This window comes from Ascaphus truei, chromosome 3 (genome assembly GCF_040206685.1).
Source record: "Ascaphus truei isolate aAscTru1 chromosome 3, aAscTru1.hap1, whole genome shotgun sequence".
In the NCBI taxonomy this organism is placed as follows: domain Eukaryota; kingdom Metazoa; phylum Chordata; class Amphibia; order Anura; family Ascaphidae; genus Ascaphus; species Ascaphus truei.
Window position 1 is genome coordinate 401,633,254 of NC_134485.1, and position 19,774 is coordinate 401,653,027.

General features: G+C 41.5%; 1 protein-coding gene across 3 annotated transcripts in view; it reads left to right on the plus strand.

Annotated features, from left to right (window-relative positions):
- Positions 1–19,774, plus strand: part of NOX4 (NADPH oxidase 4) — a 293,029-nt gene that overhangs the window by 59,296 nt on the left and 213,959 nt on the right. For all 3 annotated transcript variants that reach the window (XM_075592551.1, XM_075592552.1, XM_075592553.1), the window contains exons 7-8: positions 14,050–14,122; positions 18,934–19,014. In XM_075592551.1, the coding sequence (XP_075448666.1) occupies positions 14,050–14,122; positions 18,934–19,014 (154 nt within the window). The remainder of the gene's footprint in view (positions 1–14,049; positions 14,123–18,933; positions 19,015–19,774) is intronic.

Sequence of the window (19,774 nt, forward strand, 5' to 3'; positions counted from 1 at the left end):
TAATGGTGAAAGGCAGGTTTGCAGACCTGTCTAAGACATGCAAATGGGCATACAGTAATATTTCCATTTGATATACTGTATATATATATATATATATATATATATATATATATAATTTTTTTTTTTTTTTTTAATTTTTTTTATAAGAAATATATTATTTATAAGAATTGGGGATGTGTGTGTATATATATATATATATATATATATATATATATATATATATATATATATAGTTATACGTTACCGTTCCAAGGATTGGTAAACAAGAGACAGCACTCAATGTTGAAAATCAAAGTGTATTAGTGAAAGCAAAAATACATCCAGAAACCCAACGTTTCGGTCCTACGGAATACCCCTGAGGAAGGTCCCATTCTGTAGGACCGAAACGTTGGGTTTCTGGATGTATTTTTGCTTTCACTAATACACTTTGATTTTCAACATTGAGTGCTGTCTCTTGTTTACCAATCCTTGGAACGGTAACGTATAACTACATTCTCTATATGGGACGTGCACCTGTGGCTTACCAGCACCTATTTGGAGTGCCAACTGCCTTATCTGACTATATATATATATATATATATATATATATATATATACTGTGACAAACGGCTTACTCCGGGGCTCCGTCGTTTGTCCGGGACTGTTTAGAACACGGTCTTTTAGGGTAGGTTAAATGATGAGGCGTCACGTACTGTTCCTTTAAACAGGCTATGCCTGGTTTATTCAGTCCCAGGCACTGAGACTGCCACAGTGCATACAACAGAAAACAGATCAAAACAAAAGCTGCTCACCTGAGCGATAACTTAACTTAGATATCCCTGACTCAGGGTTGGAAGTGGCTTTTCCACTTCCAACATCAAAACATGGTACTTTTGCAGTCTTACACAAATGAACAGAAAGATTGAACCTGTTTGGGGAAGAGGCTTCTCCCCTCTGTAGTTCAGCAGCCTTCCAGCCTCCTGGCTCTTGTGGGGAGACCAGAGCAAACAGGAAATCAGTCTTTCATACCTGATTCCTAATTAGCATGACAGGTGACAGAAATCAGGCAGCAGACAAACTCTGGTCTGGATCTCTCATCCCTCAGTTCCAGCGCTTGCCAAACTGTGGGATGGAGTGTATGTATTATAAGGCTGCACTCCCAGGCCAAACAGGATAGAAACTGTCTAGTATCCTGGGAGCCCTATATACGGAATTTATTACCATCCCCTGGTTTCTGTCACATATCCTCCCCCCCAGCTCAGACCTCGAGGGATGAGCGACCATGGATATTAGGGAGTGCATCCTTGACAACCCGTCAGCATTGCCATGTTTGTGCCCTGACCTGTGTTCCACAGAAAATTTAAAGGGTTGTAGGCTTAGGAACCACCTGGTCACTCTAGCATTCTTTTCCCTGTTTTGACACATCCAGGTAAGGGGTGCATGATCTGTGACCAACCGGAATTTTCTCCCCAACAGGTAGTATTTGAGCGTCTCTACAGCCCACTTTATTGCGAGACACTCTTTCTCTACTATGGAGTAATTTTTCTCCTGGGGATTTAGTTTCCTACTTAAATAAAGGATGGGGTGCTCCTCACCTTGAGACTCCTGGGAGAGTACCGCCCCCAGCCCTACCTCAGATGCGTCGGTTTGGACTACGAACTCTTTGGAGAAGTCAGGTGTGACCAACACTGGTTGGGCACAGAGAGCTTCTTTCAGGCTTCTAAAGGCCTGTTCGGTTTCGGGGGACCACTTTACCATTAGCGGTCCTCTTGCTTTTGTGAGGTCAGTTAGTGGGGTTGCCTTAGTTGCAAAATTGGGAATAAACCTTCTATAGTACCCAATTAACCCCAAAAAGGTCCTTACTTGTTTTTTTGTAACTGGCCTTGGCCAATTTTGTATCGCCTCCACTTTGAGTGTTTGGGGTTTGAGTAAACCTCTGCCAATAGAATATCCCAGATACTTGGCCTCCTCCAGACCAATAGTGCATTTAGCGGGGTTAGCAGTTAGTCCAGCAGACCGGACTTCGTCAAGCACAGCTTGGACCTTTGGAAGGTGGGATTGCCAATCTTCACTATGGATTACCACATCATCCAGGTAGGCGGCAGCATACCGAGCATGTGGTTTTAAAATTTTATCCATCATTCTTTGGAATGTGGCGGGAGCTCCATGTAAGCCAAAAGGCAACACCTTATACTGAAAGAGGCCGTCTGGGGTTGAGAAGGCTGTCTTTTCTTTTGCCCTTTCTGTGAGGGGAACCTGCCAGTACCCTTTTGTTAGGTCTAGGGTTGTGAGATATCGGGCTTTGCCCAGTCTCTCTACAAGTTCATCTACCCTGGGCATAGGATAAGTATCAAATTTTGACACCGCGTTTAGTTTCCGGTAGTCATTACAAAACCTTGTTGTACCATCTGGCTTTGGGACTAAGACTATAGGGCTGTTCCACCCACTTTGGGATTCCTCAATTACACCTAGTTTTAGCATTTTTTTAACCTCTAAACTTATAGCCTTTCTTTTGGCCTCTGGGATTCGGTACGGTTTAAGGTTAACTCGGACCCCCGGTTCAGAGACTAGGTCATGTTCAATTACGCTAGTTCTACCTGGCCGTATAGAGAAGATTTCTTTGTTTCTTTTCACTAAATTCTGAACCTCTCGTTTCTGATGAACAGACAGGGTTTCAGCTATGCTAACCTCTGGGTCAGTTTCTTGATTCTCTGACGGACCTGGGGGTACTAGGGTTAACAAGACTTCTCTATCTTTCCAGGGCTTGAGTAGGTTTATATGGTAAATTTGCTCAGGTTTCCTCCTACCTGGCTGTCTTACCTTATAATTTACTTCTCCCACTCTTTCCAAGACCTCATATGGCCCATGCCATTTAGCAAGGAATTTACTCTCCACGGTGGGAACCAGAACTAGTACCCTATCACCTGGAGAAAAAATTCTGACCCTAGCACCCTTATTATATGTATTCCTCTGTGCTTCTTGAGCTTTCTCCATGTGTTCCCTCACTATGGGTAGGACTGCAGCAATGCGGTCCTGCATCTGGGCAACATGCTCTATTACACTTCTGTAAGGGGTAACCTCGTGTTCCCAAGTCTCTTTGGCTATATCCAGTAAGCCCCTTGGGTGTCGGCCATACAATAGTTCAAACGGGGAGAAGCCAGTGGATGATTGGGGAACTTCCCTAATGGCAAATAACAGGTACGGTAACAAACAATCCCAGTTTTTCCCATCTTTATCAACCGCCCGCCGTAACATGCTCTTTAAGGTTTTATTGAACCTTTCCACTAAACCATCTGTTTGTGGATGATAGACTGAGGTTCTGAGATGCTTGATTTGTAGGAGTTTACATAGCTCTTTCGTTACTTGGGACATAAATGGTGTTCCCTGGTCAGATAGAATCTCTTTAGGAATCCCGACCCGGGAAAACAGAACTACTAACTCTTTTGCTATGTTTTTAGCTGAGGTGCTACGTAGGGGAACTGCCTCCGGATATCGGGTGGCATAATCTAATATTACCAATATATGCTGATGTCCCCTAGCAGACTTTATTAGGGGTCCTACTAGATCCATAGCAATCCGGTCAAATGGTACCTCTATTATGGGAAGGGGTACCAATGGGCTGCGGTACGCCTTGAACGGGGCGGTGATCTGACATTCTGGGCATGAGGAACAATAATTCGTAATTTCTGCCAGAACCCCAGGCCAATAGAAGCTTCGAAGAACCTTTTCTTTTGTCTTTTCCACCCCTAGGTGTCCCCCCAATGGATGACTATGTGCGAGGTGTAATACTACGTTACGGAATGTCCGTGGTACCAACAATTGTTTAGTTGTAACTGATTTCCTTTTATCAACCCGATATACTAGGTCGTTCTCTACCTCGAAGTAGGGGTAAGCAAGTGACCTATCTGGTTGGCCAGGAGTACTATTCTGGTCCCGTATATTTCCCCTTGCTACCGCTAATGTGGGGTCCTCCCACTGGGCCTTCTTAAAACTCCCAGGACTGACCTCTATGTCAGCGAGGGTCTTATCCGGTTCTGGGGTGGTAAGTGTCTGCTCAACATCTTGATTTGGGGTATTCCCTACCAAAGTAGTGATGGGGAAGGGAATTTTACAGCACTCCTCCTTTTCCCCCTTCTTATTTGGGCCCTCGTCAACCTCCATTTCTGAAAAAGGGAAAGGATTTGTTTCTTCTAATACTTCATTATGGTCCGCTATTGAACTCTGGGCGCTATTCTGAGCGGGGGACCACATTTTTAGAAAATGGGGAAAGTCTGTCCCTATTAACACATCATGTGCCAGTTTGGGTACAATACCCACCTTGAAATCTAAAGAACCAAACTCTGTTTCAAAAAAAACATCAACAGTGGAATATTCATGATTATCCCCATGTATACAACAAATTGCCACTCTTTGTGAACTGTTTCCCTGTTTCTTCTTAATGGGCAAGAGGTATTCGGACACTAGTGTGACCATGCTCCCAGAGTCAAGAAGTGCCCGAACCCTCTTACCATTAACCTTTACAAATGCCCACAGATGGTTATTCAAGGGGTCCTCTGGGCTAGGGCCCATACATTGGGACAACAGCGAATAAGGTTCCACGCTGTTGCATTGCATGGGCTCATCATTTAGTGGGCAGATTTTTGCTGTGTGGCCCCTCTCATGACAATTTACACATTTAGGTACATAGTCTGTGTCCCACTTAGAGCCTTTTCCCGGCTCCCCATGTTGGCTATTGCCCTTAGTGTGCGAACCACTGTTGCTGGTGCTGCGTGAAGGTGGTCGCCGCTCTTCAGCGCCCCTTAACCCCGGTACCCTTTTACCGTCTCTGGAAGAGTCCTGGAACCTCGGGTAGTGGGGTTGCTCCACGACTGTGGGTTGCGGGTGCTCTTCTGCTGCATTGTACCTTTCTACGAGGGCCACAAGCTCATCCGCATTGTGGGGGTCACTCCGACTGACCCAACGGCGTAAGGCAGAGGGAAGTTTCCTCAAGAACTGGTCCATGACCAACCGTTCCACGATGTGGCTGGCTGAGTTGATCTCGGGTTGTAGCCACTTCCGGGCAAGGTGGATGAGGTCATACATCTGGCTTCGGGTGGCTTTATCCATCGTGAAGGACCATGCGTGAAACCTTTGGGCGCGAACAGCCGTGGTTACGCCGAGGCGGGCGAGGATCTCGAACTTCAATTTTGCATAGACGTTAGCTTCGGCTGGCTCTAGATCAAAGTAAGCCTTCTGGGGTTCGCCGCTTAGGAAGGGTGCGATTAGACCAGCCCACTCAGCTTCTGGCCATCCCTCTCTCTGTGCCGTTCGTTCAAACGTGAGAAGATAGGCTTCCACATCATCCGAGGGTCCCATCTTCTGAAGGTAGTGGCTTGCCCTGGTCATTTTCGGTACTGGGGCTGCCGCTGCCAGTGGAAGGTTACTGATAGTCCCCCTCAGGATCTCGAGTTCCTGCTGTAAGCCCTGAGCGAACCGCTGTTGCTCCTCTCTCAGCAAGCGGTTTGTCTCTTGCTGGTTTGCATTCGCGTTTTGCAGGGCTTCATTCGTCTGTTGCTGGTTTGCATTCGCCTGTTGCTGGTTGGCATTCGCCTGTTGCTGGTTGGCATTAATCTCTTGCTGGGCTATTAGCAGCTGTTGATGGGCTGCATTCGTCTGCTGCTGGTTTGCATTAGTTTCTTGCTGGGCTATTAACAGCTGTTGCTGGGTTTCATTCGCGTCTTTCTGGGCAGCGACATTGCGTACCAGCGCACCCACCACGTCTTCCATCTTGTTTGCAGAGGATGAAAAAAACTTTTTTTTTTTTTTTTTTTTTTCAAAGTTCTTCAACCCGCAGACCCCCTAGTGCTCTGTGCCCGCATTCTTACACCATATGTGACAAACGGCTTACTCCGGGGCTCCGTCGTTTGTCCGGGACTGTTTAGAACACGGTCTTTTAGGGTAGGTTAAATGATGAGGCGTCACGTACTGTTCCTTTAAACAGGCTATGCCTGGTTTATTCAGTCCCAGGCACTGAGACTGCCACAGTGCATACAACAGAAAACAGATCAAAACAAAAGCTGCTCACCTGAGCGATAACTTAACTTAGATATCCCTGACTCAGGGTTGGAAGTGGCTTTTCCACTTCCAACATCAAAACATGGTACTTTTGCAGTCTTACACAAATGAACAGAAAGATTGAACCTGTTTGGGGAAGAGGCTTCTCCCCTCTGTAGTTCAGCAGCCTTCCAGCCTCCTGGCTCTTGTGGGGAGACCAGAGCAAACAGGAAATCAGTCTTTCATACCTGATTCCTAATTAGCATGACAGGTGACAGAAATCAGGCAGCAGACAAACTCTGGTCTGGATCTCTCATCCCTCAGTTCCAGCGCTTGCCAAACTGTGGGATGGAGTGTATGTATTATAAGGCTGCACTCCCAGGCCAAACAGGATAGAAACTGTCTAGTATCCTGGGAGCCCTATATACGGAATTTATTACCATCCCCTGGTTTCTGTCACAATACATACATACATACATACACACATCCCCATTTCTTATAAATAACATAGTACACTATGGAGTTTGCGCTTTTTTTGTCTTTTGTTTTTAGTGCTTTTGGAGGCTCTAGGGATCTAACCTCTTTGATTAGGATGCAGCACCTCCTTTTTTCATCTGGGACTTGGCATTTGGACTCTGGGACACTTTAATGACTCATCTGAGGTTTTTTTAATTGCTTTATTTTCTGTATTTATGTTTGTCTTTCATGTAAATTAGAATGCTATCTGTGTAAAGTTTCATTGTTTGGTTTATCTACCTTGTTTAATTCATTTTTGGTCTTGGCGCCGGAAGATTTTTTTTTTGGTACTATTTCCATTTTTTGTTTTTATTTTTACCAACAGTTAAACTTTCTGTTGAAATGACTGGTAGTATTTTTTGCTCAAAAATATATCTATAATGTTTGATCTTGCAGTGTCATCATCCTCAGTGGTGGTTAGATTATAGATCTTGTAGTAGTATTGTGCTAAATTGTTGATTATTGTACATGGGTTATAGACCAGTTCATCTTTCTTATTCCTAATAGAAGTTGTTCTATTGTTATTAATTCTATTGGTTTTGATGGGATTTCCATTTACTGATGAATCTAGCGCCGTTTTTTGCTCTGGTTTTGTCAGCTGGAAGATTTAGAAACCCCACGTGTTTAAGTTAGACCGCCCAAGGATTTCATTATTTTTTGTTAGCTTTTTGGGGAATGTATACTGTGTTATTTAATGAGTTTTATGTGACATTTCCCTTCCTTCAACCACTTTATGCATGGAATATACAGATGTAGCAGACTTTAATGCTAGAGTGTTAACGGCAGTGCAATGGCTAAGGCGATAACGTGGGATTTACTGGGTTATTTTGTGCATCAACTCGAGGTAAAGGGGGTAATACCATCTGTATCTATTCATAAATTATGTGCGAAACTACATGTGGCAAAAATAAAATAAAACAAATGCAATTATAAAAGTCATAACTGGCTCAGAAACTGATGGTGCACAAACATTGTAAGCAGCAGTGACAATAACCTAGGGGTGGCCAACTCCAGTCCTCAAGAGCCACCAACAGGTCAGGTTTTCAGGATATCCCTGCTTCAGCACAAGTGGTGCAGTTGAACACAGTGCCACTGATTCAGCAACCTGTGCTGAAGCAGGGATATACTGAAACCCTGACCTGTTGATAGCTCTTGAGGACTGGAGTTGGCGACTCCTGCAATCGCCCATATTTAATAAGCGGTGCTATTTAATAAGAGCAATCCTGGCGCTGGGTAAGTAAATAGACTGTAATGTGCCTTCCGGCCCCAGAGGTTGTTGTATGGCAGTGCACAGCTTTGTAAATATGCCCCTATATGTCTGCAAGCTTGAATTGAACATGTGCTAGTTTTAGATTTTTAATTAAAAAAATAAATTCAGTATTTATACCATGCTTATAAAATGTTATATTCCTGGCAACTTTAGGCCACTCAGGAAACGGCAAAATATAATAGACGGTTATTAATTGCTTTCAATATCCAAAACCTCCCCATCAGAGACACAAACAAGTGCATCAGACTGGAATATGTTTTATTTTTATGTATATACACACTGGTACAAAAGGCCAGGGACATTTTTACTGCTCTCTATTAGGAGAAAAGGAGGCACTTGTGTCCATTATTGCTAAGAGCCTGACATGCTTTCACGCTCTCTGCGAAGAGACAAACAAGAGAATCATCGAAAAAATCAAATCCCGCTGTGCATTATCTCGCAGGCTGCTGCAGGGGACATGTCAGCTTGCTTCTTATTAACTGGTTATTAGTAGCTGTGATGGCCTTTAGTTTATATTCTTACACTGCAGGAAAACCAGAAAGCAGCAATGTGCATTAGAAGCAGAGAGTGTAGGATAGCATGTATGTCGTTCCGCTGAGAACAGACACAATCATTTGAGTTTGTTCAGTTTGAGACTTCATGATGACAATCATAATTGTCAAATTAAATGGGCAATTTATTTTGGTTTGATATAAATACTGTTTTTGCAGGAACTAAAACAGCCAGCATTGTGATTTTCTAATTACTGTCCTTAGCTAGCCATTAGATAAGCAATGCATCTACGACATACTGTGTTTTCAAAGTTGTTTGTTCGCTATGCATTTGGACACCTCTTAAGATATCGTAACCACATTTTGCATGATGGCTCCTGAGATCAAGGGCTATGTTTTTGTCTGTGTTTGGAAATCGGATACGTTCTATTTTAATTCTCTGAGTTGTCACAATTTCTCTGACAAGCGAGTCAGCCACTAGGTGTTGCACCTGGTAGGCTATGTATTGTATCTGGCACATGACATCATACTGGTGATGCACATAGCCTGGTGGCAGATAAGGAGTCAGATAGCTATAAAGTTTACACAGAAAGCAGACAAAGAAAGAAAGAGAGGAAGTCAGTTGGCCCGTGAGGAGAAAGTAAGAACGCTGGAGAAGGAGAGAGAGGCGGAAAGAATTGGGGACATCATAAGGTATGAAAGGAAAGTGATGGGAGGGAGGGAGGGAGAGAGATGAGGGGAAGGAGATGGGGGAGGGAGAGAGATGAGGGGAAGGAGATAGGGGAGGGAGAGAGAGAAGGGGAAGGGGGTGGGGGTGAGAGGAGGAGAGGAATGCGGTTTGTTTCTTAGAATTCCTGAGCAATGCCAGGTTCTTAGTTTTGTATATATTTGTTAGAGTGTTGGGACCAAAACAAAGCAGCAATCCTCCCTAAGTGCCCCTACCCCCCGAGAACCCCCCCCCTCCCCATCACCCTCAACCCCCTTTTTTTAACAGTGTTGGTTCTGGCGGTAGTGGGATTGGTGGAGGCCCCTCAGTGTTGAAACATGCTTTTTTGAGCTACGGGGATCAACCGCTTCCCAAGATACGTACCTTTGAAGTCACCAGTGTTCCTGGTTTTTAAATGGCCATCCAACAGGATGTCGCACCTGATGATTCACTGGTAAGTATCTTGGAAAAAGAGGAGGAGGAGACCGGAGCTGAAAAAATACGGTTCAATTCCGGAGGACCCCTGGTTCCTATAGTGTAAAAAGAAAATGCAGGGATAGTCAAAATCGTCTGCCAAGTTGAACATGGCATAAAAACCTTAAAAAAATTCTATTTATATTGATAGCACAGAATTAAGTTGCTATGTCTCAACGAAAAATGTGTTTGATGCAGCACAGATGTTTCATTATATAAGTTACGAAAAGGTGTTATTTTCACAGAATGGTTATTATAAATAATATTACACTAATAACTGACATTTTCGAATACTAGTTATAAATACAAAATGCAATTCTGTTTTTATTTAAACTGTATCAGTAGGGTATCTAGCATGACGCAATGCGTAAAACCTCATTTCAAGCAAATGCTAGAACAAGAGACTGTGCTCTGAGGCTGGAGGGTGGCAGCTGAAGGGGAAATACGAGGAAGTGCTTCCTTACCGAAAGGGTAGTGGATCCATAGAATGGCTTCCCAACAGAGGTGGTAAAGGCTAACACTATACGCAAATTGTAAAATGAATGAGACAGACATAACACTATTTTAAATATAAAAGAAAAACAGTTGTCTAATAGGGGCTGAGGTTTTACAACGAAAATGAGCAGACTAGGTTCTTATCTGCCATGAAATGCTATGATTCTAGAAGCAAGCACCAAATGACAAGTAGCAGGGGATGGAAAGGCAAACTGAGGGGGCATAATACATTTCTGAGTGGCTATGTTAGATCTCTGTATTCTCCTTAAAACATACAGTATGTATATCGTTTTCTCATCGCCTTCAAATATTTACTCTTGTTGAAGGGAGCATTTTGTACATACACAGGCTCTCTGTTGGAACGTGTCATGGCCGGCAATACGTAGAAGTCACAATGGTGCACATATCCTAGCAACAGTGAGTGTTGCTTTCCGTCCAGATGTTATTTAAATTCTGCAATGCCAAAATCCGGACTTCTCCCAAGGGGAAGTTAATGTCTACATGTGACAGGAGAAGGGATCTTGTTCAGACCCAGGTATGCAGATTTCCATGATTAAGAGCAGGGTCCGGGGCCTTACACAAACCAGGGCTAGGACAGCCAGCTGAAGAGGTAACCCTCCTGTGTACTGTATCTGCTGTTCGGGTTCTTGCGGAATAAAGCTGTTTTAAATTGACATACTTTTAAGACCTTTCAGCACCGTGCACCCACACAACACATGTTTTTATGAAGTTCTGTTAGACATTAACTGTAAAACTCATATCTAAGAAATATGTTCTATTTTAGATTGCATTTCAAACAAACGTTCATGCTGCACAACCTCTTTCTTTGTAGTGCATTATTTTTGTTAACCCGTTGAGTACTGAGTGTGTTTGTACATCTGAGTTACATAGTAGATGAGGTTGAAAAAAGACATGCGTCCATCAAGTTCAACCTATGCTAAATTTAGTTAACAGATACTTTATCCTATATCTATACTTACATATTGATCCAGAGGAAGGCAAACAAAAAACCCAGTGTCATATCATCCGATGATATCTCATAAGGGGAAAAATAAATTCCTTCCTGACTCAGATTACTCCCTGTTTCAACATCCTTCCCATGTTTACTTATTTGGTACTGTATATCCCTGTATACCTTTCCTTTCTAAAAACATATCCAACCTTTTTTGAAGATATCTATTGTCTGCTATCAATGTCTCCATGGGTAATGAATTCCACATTTTAACTGCCCTTACTGTAAAGAACCCTTTCCTTTGTTGCTGGTGAAATCTCCTTTCCTCCAACCTTAAGGGATGGCCCCGAGTCCATTATGCTGCCCTTGGGAGGAATAGTTCTTTTAAAGTTCCTTGTACTGTCCCCAAATATATTTGTATGTAGTTATTATATCCCCTCTTTGACGCCTCTTTTCTAATGTAAATAAATCTAATTTTGCTAGCCTCTCCTCATAAGTTAGATTGTCCATCCCCTTTATTATTTTGGTGGCTCTTCTCTGCACATTCTAGTTCCATAATGTCTTTTCTAAGGAGTAGCGCCCAAAATTGTACTCCATATTCAAGGGGTGGTCTTACTAATGCTTTGTAAAGAGGCATAATTATGTTTACTTCCCTTCTATCCATTGCCCGTTTAATGCAAGATAAGATCTTGTTTGCCTTTGCAGCTACTGCATGACTTTGGACACTATAGCTAAGCCTGCTGTCTGCAAGCACTCCTAAATCCTTCTCCATCAAGGATTCCCCCAATTTATCCCCATTTAATTTGTAAGTCGCCTATTTATTCTTGCTTCCCAAATGCATAACCTTACATTTATCTGTATTAAACTTAATCTGCCATTTACCTGCACAAGTTTCCAGTCTCTTCAAGTCCTTCTGAAGAGAAATTACATCCTGCTCTGATTCTATTACCTTACACAATTTGGTATCATCAGCAAAGATGGAGACTTTGCTCTCGATGCCAACCTCAAGGTCATTAATAAACAAGTTGAAAATCAGGGGTCCCAGTACCGATCCCTGAGGTACTCCACTCATGACCTTAGCCCAACCTGAAAAAGTACCATTTATGACAACCCTTTGTTGTCTATCCTTCAACCAGTTCTAAATCCAGGTGCATATATTTTTACTGAATCCAGTTTGTTTTATTTTGTACACCAACCTCTTGTGTGGAACCGTATCAAAAGCCTTTGCAAAATCTGAGTAGACCACATCAACTGCATTACCCTGGTCTAAATTCCTACTTACCTCCTCAAAGAAACAAATAAGGTTAATTTGGCCATATCTATCCTTCTTAAATCCATGCTGACTATTACTAATAATTTTGTTTTCCATTAGGTATTCTTGAATATTATCCCGTATTAAACCATAAAGTAGTTTCCCCACTTTTGAAGTCAGGCTTACAGGTCTGTAATTCCCCGGTTGTGATCTATCTCCCTTTTTAAATATAGGCACCACATCTGCTTTACGCCAATCTTGTGGTACTGAGCCTGTGGAAATGGAGTCCTTGAATATTAAATGTAATGGTTTGGCTATTACTGAACTTAACTCCTTGAGAACTCTTGGATGTATGCCATCGGGGCCAGGTGCCTTATTTACTTTAATTTTTTTCAAGATACCTATGAACTTTCTTCCTCAGTTAACCAATTGTTAATTAATATGGAGGTTGTGGCTTCCTCCTGCGGCACTATTATTGAAATGGATTTTTCCCTGGTAAACCAGAGGCAAAGAATTTGTTTAATACCTCTGCTTTTTCCTTATCTCCAATAATAATCTGCCTACCCATCTCACACTGAAAGGCATATTTTCTTTTCTCATTTTTTTTGTTATTAAGGTACTTAAAGAACTTTTTAGGGTTGATCTTACTTTCTGTTGCAATCCTTTTTTCATTATCCATTTTTGCTAATGTGATTGCCCTTTTGAAACTCTTGTTACATTCCTTATAATTCTGATATGATGCCTCCATCCCTTCTGACCAAGGACTTGTTTCTTTTATACTTATTACCCCAGGGTATACACTGATAAGTGTGCTTTTCTAACAATGTTTTAAAGACTGCCCATTTATCTTCTACATTTTTCCCTGCAAAAGCATCACCCCAATCTATTACTTTTAGATTAGTCCTCAGTCCATTAAAATATGCTTTTCTAAGTGCAAAAGATTTTTGGGGGGTTTTGGTCCTAGCAATATTAAATCCATAATAATTATAATATATAATATATCATATATACTTGTTTTCAGCACACTATCTTTCATGTTATTTTTTTTTACCTATTACAGAAATCTCAGTCCAAATGTAAAAAAAAAAAAAAATCATTAATTCAATGTCACACAATCTTTTATTCTGTTCACCACCCATAAACAAAATTGCCAGAATAATTGTTTTATGGTTTCTGCCACACCAAGGGAAACAAAATGGGAATTATAATGTTGCAGATTCTGTGAGCCAATAGGAAGCCCTATGTCAGTAACTAAATCCTTTTGGACAGCCACTTAAAGCAGCAAAAAGTGAAACATCCTATACTGTATGTATTTTTTTTTGTTTTTAATAAATAATTTCTGCAATATTAGATAATACTGTCTGCTTTTTATTTTAACTCCTAATGCCAATTTTTATGATTTAAAAAAAAAATGTATTGTTCATCCTTTGGTTGCTACAGCAACCATTTAGAAAGTCATATTCACCCCCTCTTTTGAAACTGGCTCTGACACATCTCTGTGAGCTCTGCCCTTTGGCAACACAGTATCACAAACAGATCTGTTGCTGTGTTCCAAAACGCAGTCCTTCTGTTACTCTGCAAGCTGCAACAATAACGTGTTACACTTAGTAATATAATGTTACAGTACATTGCAGCTGCAGCATGTCAGACGGCAGCACAAAGTTAGAAGGCGGCCATTTCGTTAGGCACACAACCAGGATTTTTACATATTTGACAGGAGCACCAAACGATTGCAGCTTAGGTAAGAATGTAGAATTATACATTGTCACATGCGTTACTTATAAAAAAGGAGAACAATGGGGGCATGTACTGTAGTATTGCTGCTTTAAATCTAGGAAGTAACTGCACCACATTAACAAGTTTTTTTGTTTTTTTTTACAGTTCCTGGATTGACTGGTGTCCTTATGGTGTTGATTTTATTTCTGATGTGTACAGCTTCTACAGTGTCAATCAGGTAATGTTCAAGTTAGTACAGTATGTTGAGCATTATCACTTCAAGAGATACTGTAGATGTTATATCTCTATGTGAAGGGTTTGGGGCACACACTTAAATGATATAGACCAGACTACTGGAGAGGATGCTGCTATCAGGGTACCTATAAAAGGTGCTGTACAAAATAACTAGAGGATAAAAGTTACACCAGAAATATGCAAACATGTCTTTCATTGGCCAAACATTTCGGCTACACTCTGGAGCTTTTATCAAGAGCTAATAAAATACATGTTTGCATATTTGTGGTTTGCCTATCCTTTTGATATACACACACCTCTTTCTATCTAATTGACACACTATTAATACTTACATGCATATATTAAATTACCATTTAGTATATATGACCTTTGCTGCTATTGCTTATAAGGGTTACAATTTCATTTCCAATAGAGTATTGCTTACAACTTTTCCCAAAACAACAATGGTGGAAAGCGTAGAAACGCTGTGTGCCGTTACTGTCAAAAAGCAGAGCAGGCATTTATGTTCGGCTTAAAATCAAGGACTGAGGCTACATTTTAAAAATTTGAAGGTCGATTGGGATTTATATTCGCTAAAGGATAGAGTTTAATATGAAACTGCTTTGTAAGAGAAATTGTATTAGAGGGCTGTTGAGAGAGTCAGGGAACTGTGCAACCTGCTATGGACAGTACACGTATCTGGGGACAGAGTATTTATTGGTGGCCGACTATTGAATCTAAGGCAGTTACTACTTGATGTTGTTGGAATACAAGGACTCCTGTAGAGGGGAAGTTTTCTGGAGGTTGTTCAATACCAACCCATTCGCTTTGAAAGATAAAGCCTTTGATGCTACAAAGGACTGCAATGCAAAGCTTTTTAATGTTCACTTTCATTGAAGGTTTAGTGGCGCATCCTCACTCTGTTCACACAGAAAAAAAAAAAAAAAATTTGTAAGCAAGTATAAAAAGTAATTTTGGGTTGCCTGAAGAAATGTACTGTAACTGTACAGAAGGCAGCAACTATTTGTGTTGTTGTTGCTTTTCTTTGAAGTAAAGGATTTTTTTTTTAACAAGTTCCTGACAGGTAAGATCCATGTTAATCAGTTTTTTTCCTCCCACCTCATACTTCATGTCAGAGAACCAAGCTGAAGGCGGAGGACACTTTGCCACTGAAAAATAAGGCCTGTTTATCTGTGAAATTGTACACATGCAGGGCCTGAATTTTTTTTTTACCTCCTCCAAAATGTCAGTGTACAATGAACTTTGACAAATGACATGTATTTAAAACATCAATTACCAGGAAGTAATACATTGAGAGTTACCTCTCATTTTCAAGTATGTCCTGGGCATAGAGTTATGATGACAAACAATACATGGTTACAAATGCATAGTTACATAAGTGAACAGGTGAACATTATATACAAGACATTGCATGCACAGTTAAAGATAATATATATTATAGGCGTATGGAATAGTTACAGACCAGATTAAAATGTGAGACAGCTTTAATTTTGAAAGAACTTAGACTGGTGGTGGCTGTGAGAGTCTCTGGTAGATTGTTCTAGTTTGGGGTGCACAGTAAGAGAAGGAGGAGCGGCCGGATACTTTGTTGAACCTTGGGACCATGAATCGTCTTTTGGAGTCAGATCTCAGATGATTAGTGCTGCATATGTAGGGGTGAAGAGCTTGTTCAGATACAGTAGGCAGGTAGTTTGCCCATAAAGTATTTGAAGGCAAGACAGGAAAGATGAACTTTGCACCTGGACTCAAGTGATGACCAATCTAGTTCTTTGAGCATTTCACAGTGATGTGTGTTGTAGTTGCATTAGAGAACAAAACGGCATATTGAATTGTAGAGAATATCAAGTTTGCTAAGGTGGGTTTGGGGTGCCGAGCCGTATACTATGTCCCCATAGTCAATAATTGGCATTAGCATCTGCTGTGCAATACGCTATCTGACCAGCAGACTTAGGGAGGATTTGTTCTTATAAAGCAGGGGAGTGCAAATTTTTTCCATGTGCCCCCCTGCCGGCAGTTCCCCTCTCTCCGCACCCCCTCCCCCACCACCCCTTACCTTTGCTTCGGCGGCGGCACCATGGCAACGTGATGTCACATGATCTTCCGGCGTAATTTGATACCGCGTTGCCATGGTAAGAAGCTGACGGAGCCAAGATAAGTGAGGTTTACAGAGGCCTTCGCTGCTCCCCTGACACTTAATTAAAGTGCCTTCGGGAAGTGCGCGGGGCCTCTGTAAACCTTGCGCCCCCCAGTTTGCGCACCGCTGCTATAAAGTATACTTAGTTTGGCATAGGTTTTGGATGTTAGGGTATCAATGTGCATCCAAAATATTAAGTGGGAGTCAAACCATATGCCCAAGTATTTAAAACTAGTAACTAGTTGGTTCTGATGTGGAGCTCAGTCATTGGAAGCTTTTAAATGTAGCCTTGGTCCCAAATACCATTGTTACAGTCTTGTCAATGTTTAAAAACAGTTTTTTTGGGAGATCCAATTTTCAAGTCTCAAACAGTCAGACTGAAGTATGTGTTCAAGGTTGAAGAGGCTAGGGCTGTGTGCATATAAGATTGTGTCAGATGCATACATGTGTATTGAAGCTCCCTTACAAGCTGTAGGAAGATCATTGATGAACACTGAGAAGAGTAGGTACCCCAGAACAGAGCCTTGTGGAACACCACAGGTGATATCCAAGGGGTTTAAGTTAGTGCCCGAGATAAACACATGTTGGGATCTACCTGATAGATAGGAATGAAACCAGTTTAAAGCATGCTTCCCTATTCCAGATCACTGGAGTTTGTTAAGCAAGATAACATGATCAACAGTATGAAAAGCCTTTGCAAAATCTAGGAATATTGCACCAGTAAGTTGTCCCAGTTCCATTCCACACTGGATTTCATTGCAAACTTTTAGCAGGGTAGTTACCGTGGAGTGTTTGGGGTGAAAGCCAGATTGGAATTGGCTAGGGAAATTTGTCTTGGTATAGTAATCGCTTACTTGGGAGTGAACACATTTTTCCATGACTTTGGACAGTATTGGGATATGAGGTTTGGCCAAATCCTTTCCGGGTTTTCACATTCCAGTTAGGATTTTGCTCTTGCTCGCCCTCTGTGGCCGGATCATCCATTTTTGCTCCTGGCAACTTCCTTTGAAAGGACAGCCCTGTTAGCAGGAAGTTGCCGAGCAAGGTTTCAGTTCATGCTGAGTACATGCAACTCGCTTTCCTATTGTCTTCACGTTACCAGACCCTGCTCACGTACCTCGACAAACCTTTGATTTCAGCCTGCTTCGACCTCTGCATCCACACCGACTACGCAACTCTGCTGCCAGCCCAGACATTTGGCTTACAACTCACTCTATCAGGGCTCTGTCCCTCGGCTCAGGTTGGTTCTTTCACCTTCCTACCTCAGCCATGGGGGTCCGTTTCCTGTTTGAGACGAGCATCGTTACATGGGAGAAGAGAGATTGACCTGTAGTTTGAGCCAGGGTTTTTGTCCCCACTTTTGAAGATTGGGACAACTCTGACAGTTTTCCAGGTCTTAGGGATGTGGCCTGCAGACCGAATAGAGTTGACTATTCAAGTAATTGTTTTGGCAATGGCTGGGGCACTAAGTCTTAGGAACGTAGATTGCAGAAAGTCAGGGTTTTAGGGGTTAGCCATGTTTCTGTGAGAGCGATGGCTTTGGGTTTATGAATAAGGCACCATGCCCTTAGTTCATCCAGTTTGGGCAGCAGGCTTCAGAGATTTATATGGGTGACAGATAGACCTTTTTGGAATTTGAAGGGGGTATTCTCAGTTGTATGGGACAGAGTTGAAAAGGGAGGGCCTGGTTAAGTTCAATATCACCTGTTAAAGAGAGTAACAGTATGAGTAGAAATTTGAGTAGTTGTTTGCAAGTTGTAAATTTGTGATGTTTGCCATTAGAGTGAGCGGTGGTTTGTGTGCTGGTTTTCAGAGTTCTCCACCAACATTCAGTAGATAGTGCAGGGTTTTTGAGTAATCCAGGGTGTATAATAATATTTGGTGTGGGCCAGGAGGGAGGGAATTGTAATGGATAGGGAGAATAACATTTCCACGAGGCCACAAGAAAGAACAAAGTTTAGATACATAGCAGATTCATTATCACAGAGGTGGGTAATGTTGCATGAAGCTGTTGTGAGCCAAACGAGTGTGTGCAGACTGAACAACAGAGTTGTGTCTTTTTCTTACCAAAATGTTTTGCTGCATTGCAATGCTAGGGCCTATTTAGGGTTTGTAAAGGGAGTTGGTTGGGAGGTTGAGGGGGGCAGTTGAGTGCAATCTGTTGGGAGAGGCTGCAGTAAATAAGGTGTACAGGGGGGAGGGGTTAAAAGTGCTGGCTGACAAGCATGGGATCATAGTGTCATATAAGCTCACCGTTTGTTGTCTTGTGTAGAAGAGTTTGCAGAAGATGCAGTCCTCAGTCCATCTCTGGTCAAACTATAGTCTAACTATATATTCTCACTTAAAGATGATCACTTAAGATGCAGCATTTTTGATGTCAATGCTACCCTGCCAAGGCTTTCCCTTAAACTGGTATTACATTTATACATCTAAGCAGTCGCTTGACCCTAACCCCCAATAAATCGCCCATTACAAGTTGGACTATTAGCAGCACACAATTAACAAAACAACTTTTGCTATTCAAAACATACCAGAGATCAATAATAAAGGGTGGGTGGGGTATTTCTTTTAAAACAGGGGGTTGCAGATTAATCACTAGTCATTGATCTGCATTAAGAACATTTGTACGTGTGTGGTAATTAGCCAATTTTTCTTTACAGGACTTCAAATTATGACATCTTCTTGCATACACACAACCTTTTTTTTATCTTCTATGTGCTGCTGCTGATTCATGCTACTGGGTAAGTCCCAATAAATCCAAGTGCAGATCTTTATTGTTTAATTGTTTTTCTGTGTTTTAGGATTTTACCAATCGACTGACTATAGTGACTTAATCAATATGTTTAACTTATACATCTGTGTATAAAAACAAAATATCCAGTTGTTTCAGTGGTACATTATTGAAAGATTGGTAAGAAAGTGAACCATAAAAGGCTATGGCGTGCAAATCAATCATATACCGTGTTAAATTACTGCTTGTGGACGAGGAATAACAATAGTAGACACATTGGTTCCAAAGAAAACTGTTAGGTTTAGAACTTTTAAAATAACATATAATTAAAATAAAATTATTCATGTGATCTTGAACGCCCACATACAAAAGTAAGCATTATTCTAATGTTAGAGTAAGTAAATGCATAACAACTTCAAAACATATAATGAGAAACAAAGTATAAATCTATTGTACTGTATGTGGGGAAAACCGATAATTTAGTGCCAGTCAGACCAAACGATATATTTACTTTTTGCGATAAGCTGTGGGTACAATGACTCATATTTACATTTTTTCTGCCAGAAGAAACCTCTTGGTGCTTAAAGACACTGTACAGCCCATTAAAGATTGTTTTCCAGCACCCAAAAGGTGTCTTCTGGCAGAAGACTGCTTTGAAACTGATGGCAAATATCTCATGAAACTTGTGTGATGCCGCCTGGTAAACATCTTTCTGTTTCTCTGCATCACTTCCATAAACAATGCACTGAATTTCGACCAATACTTAACCA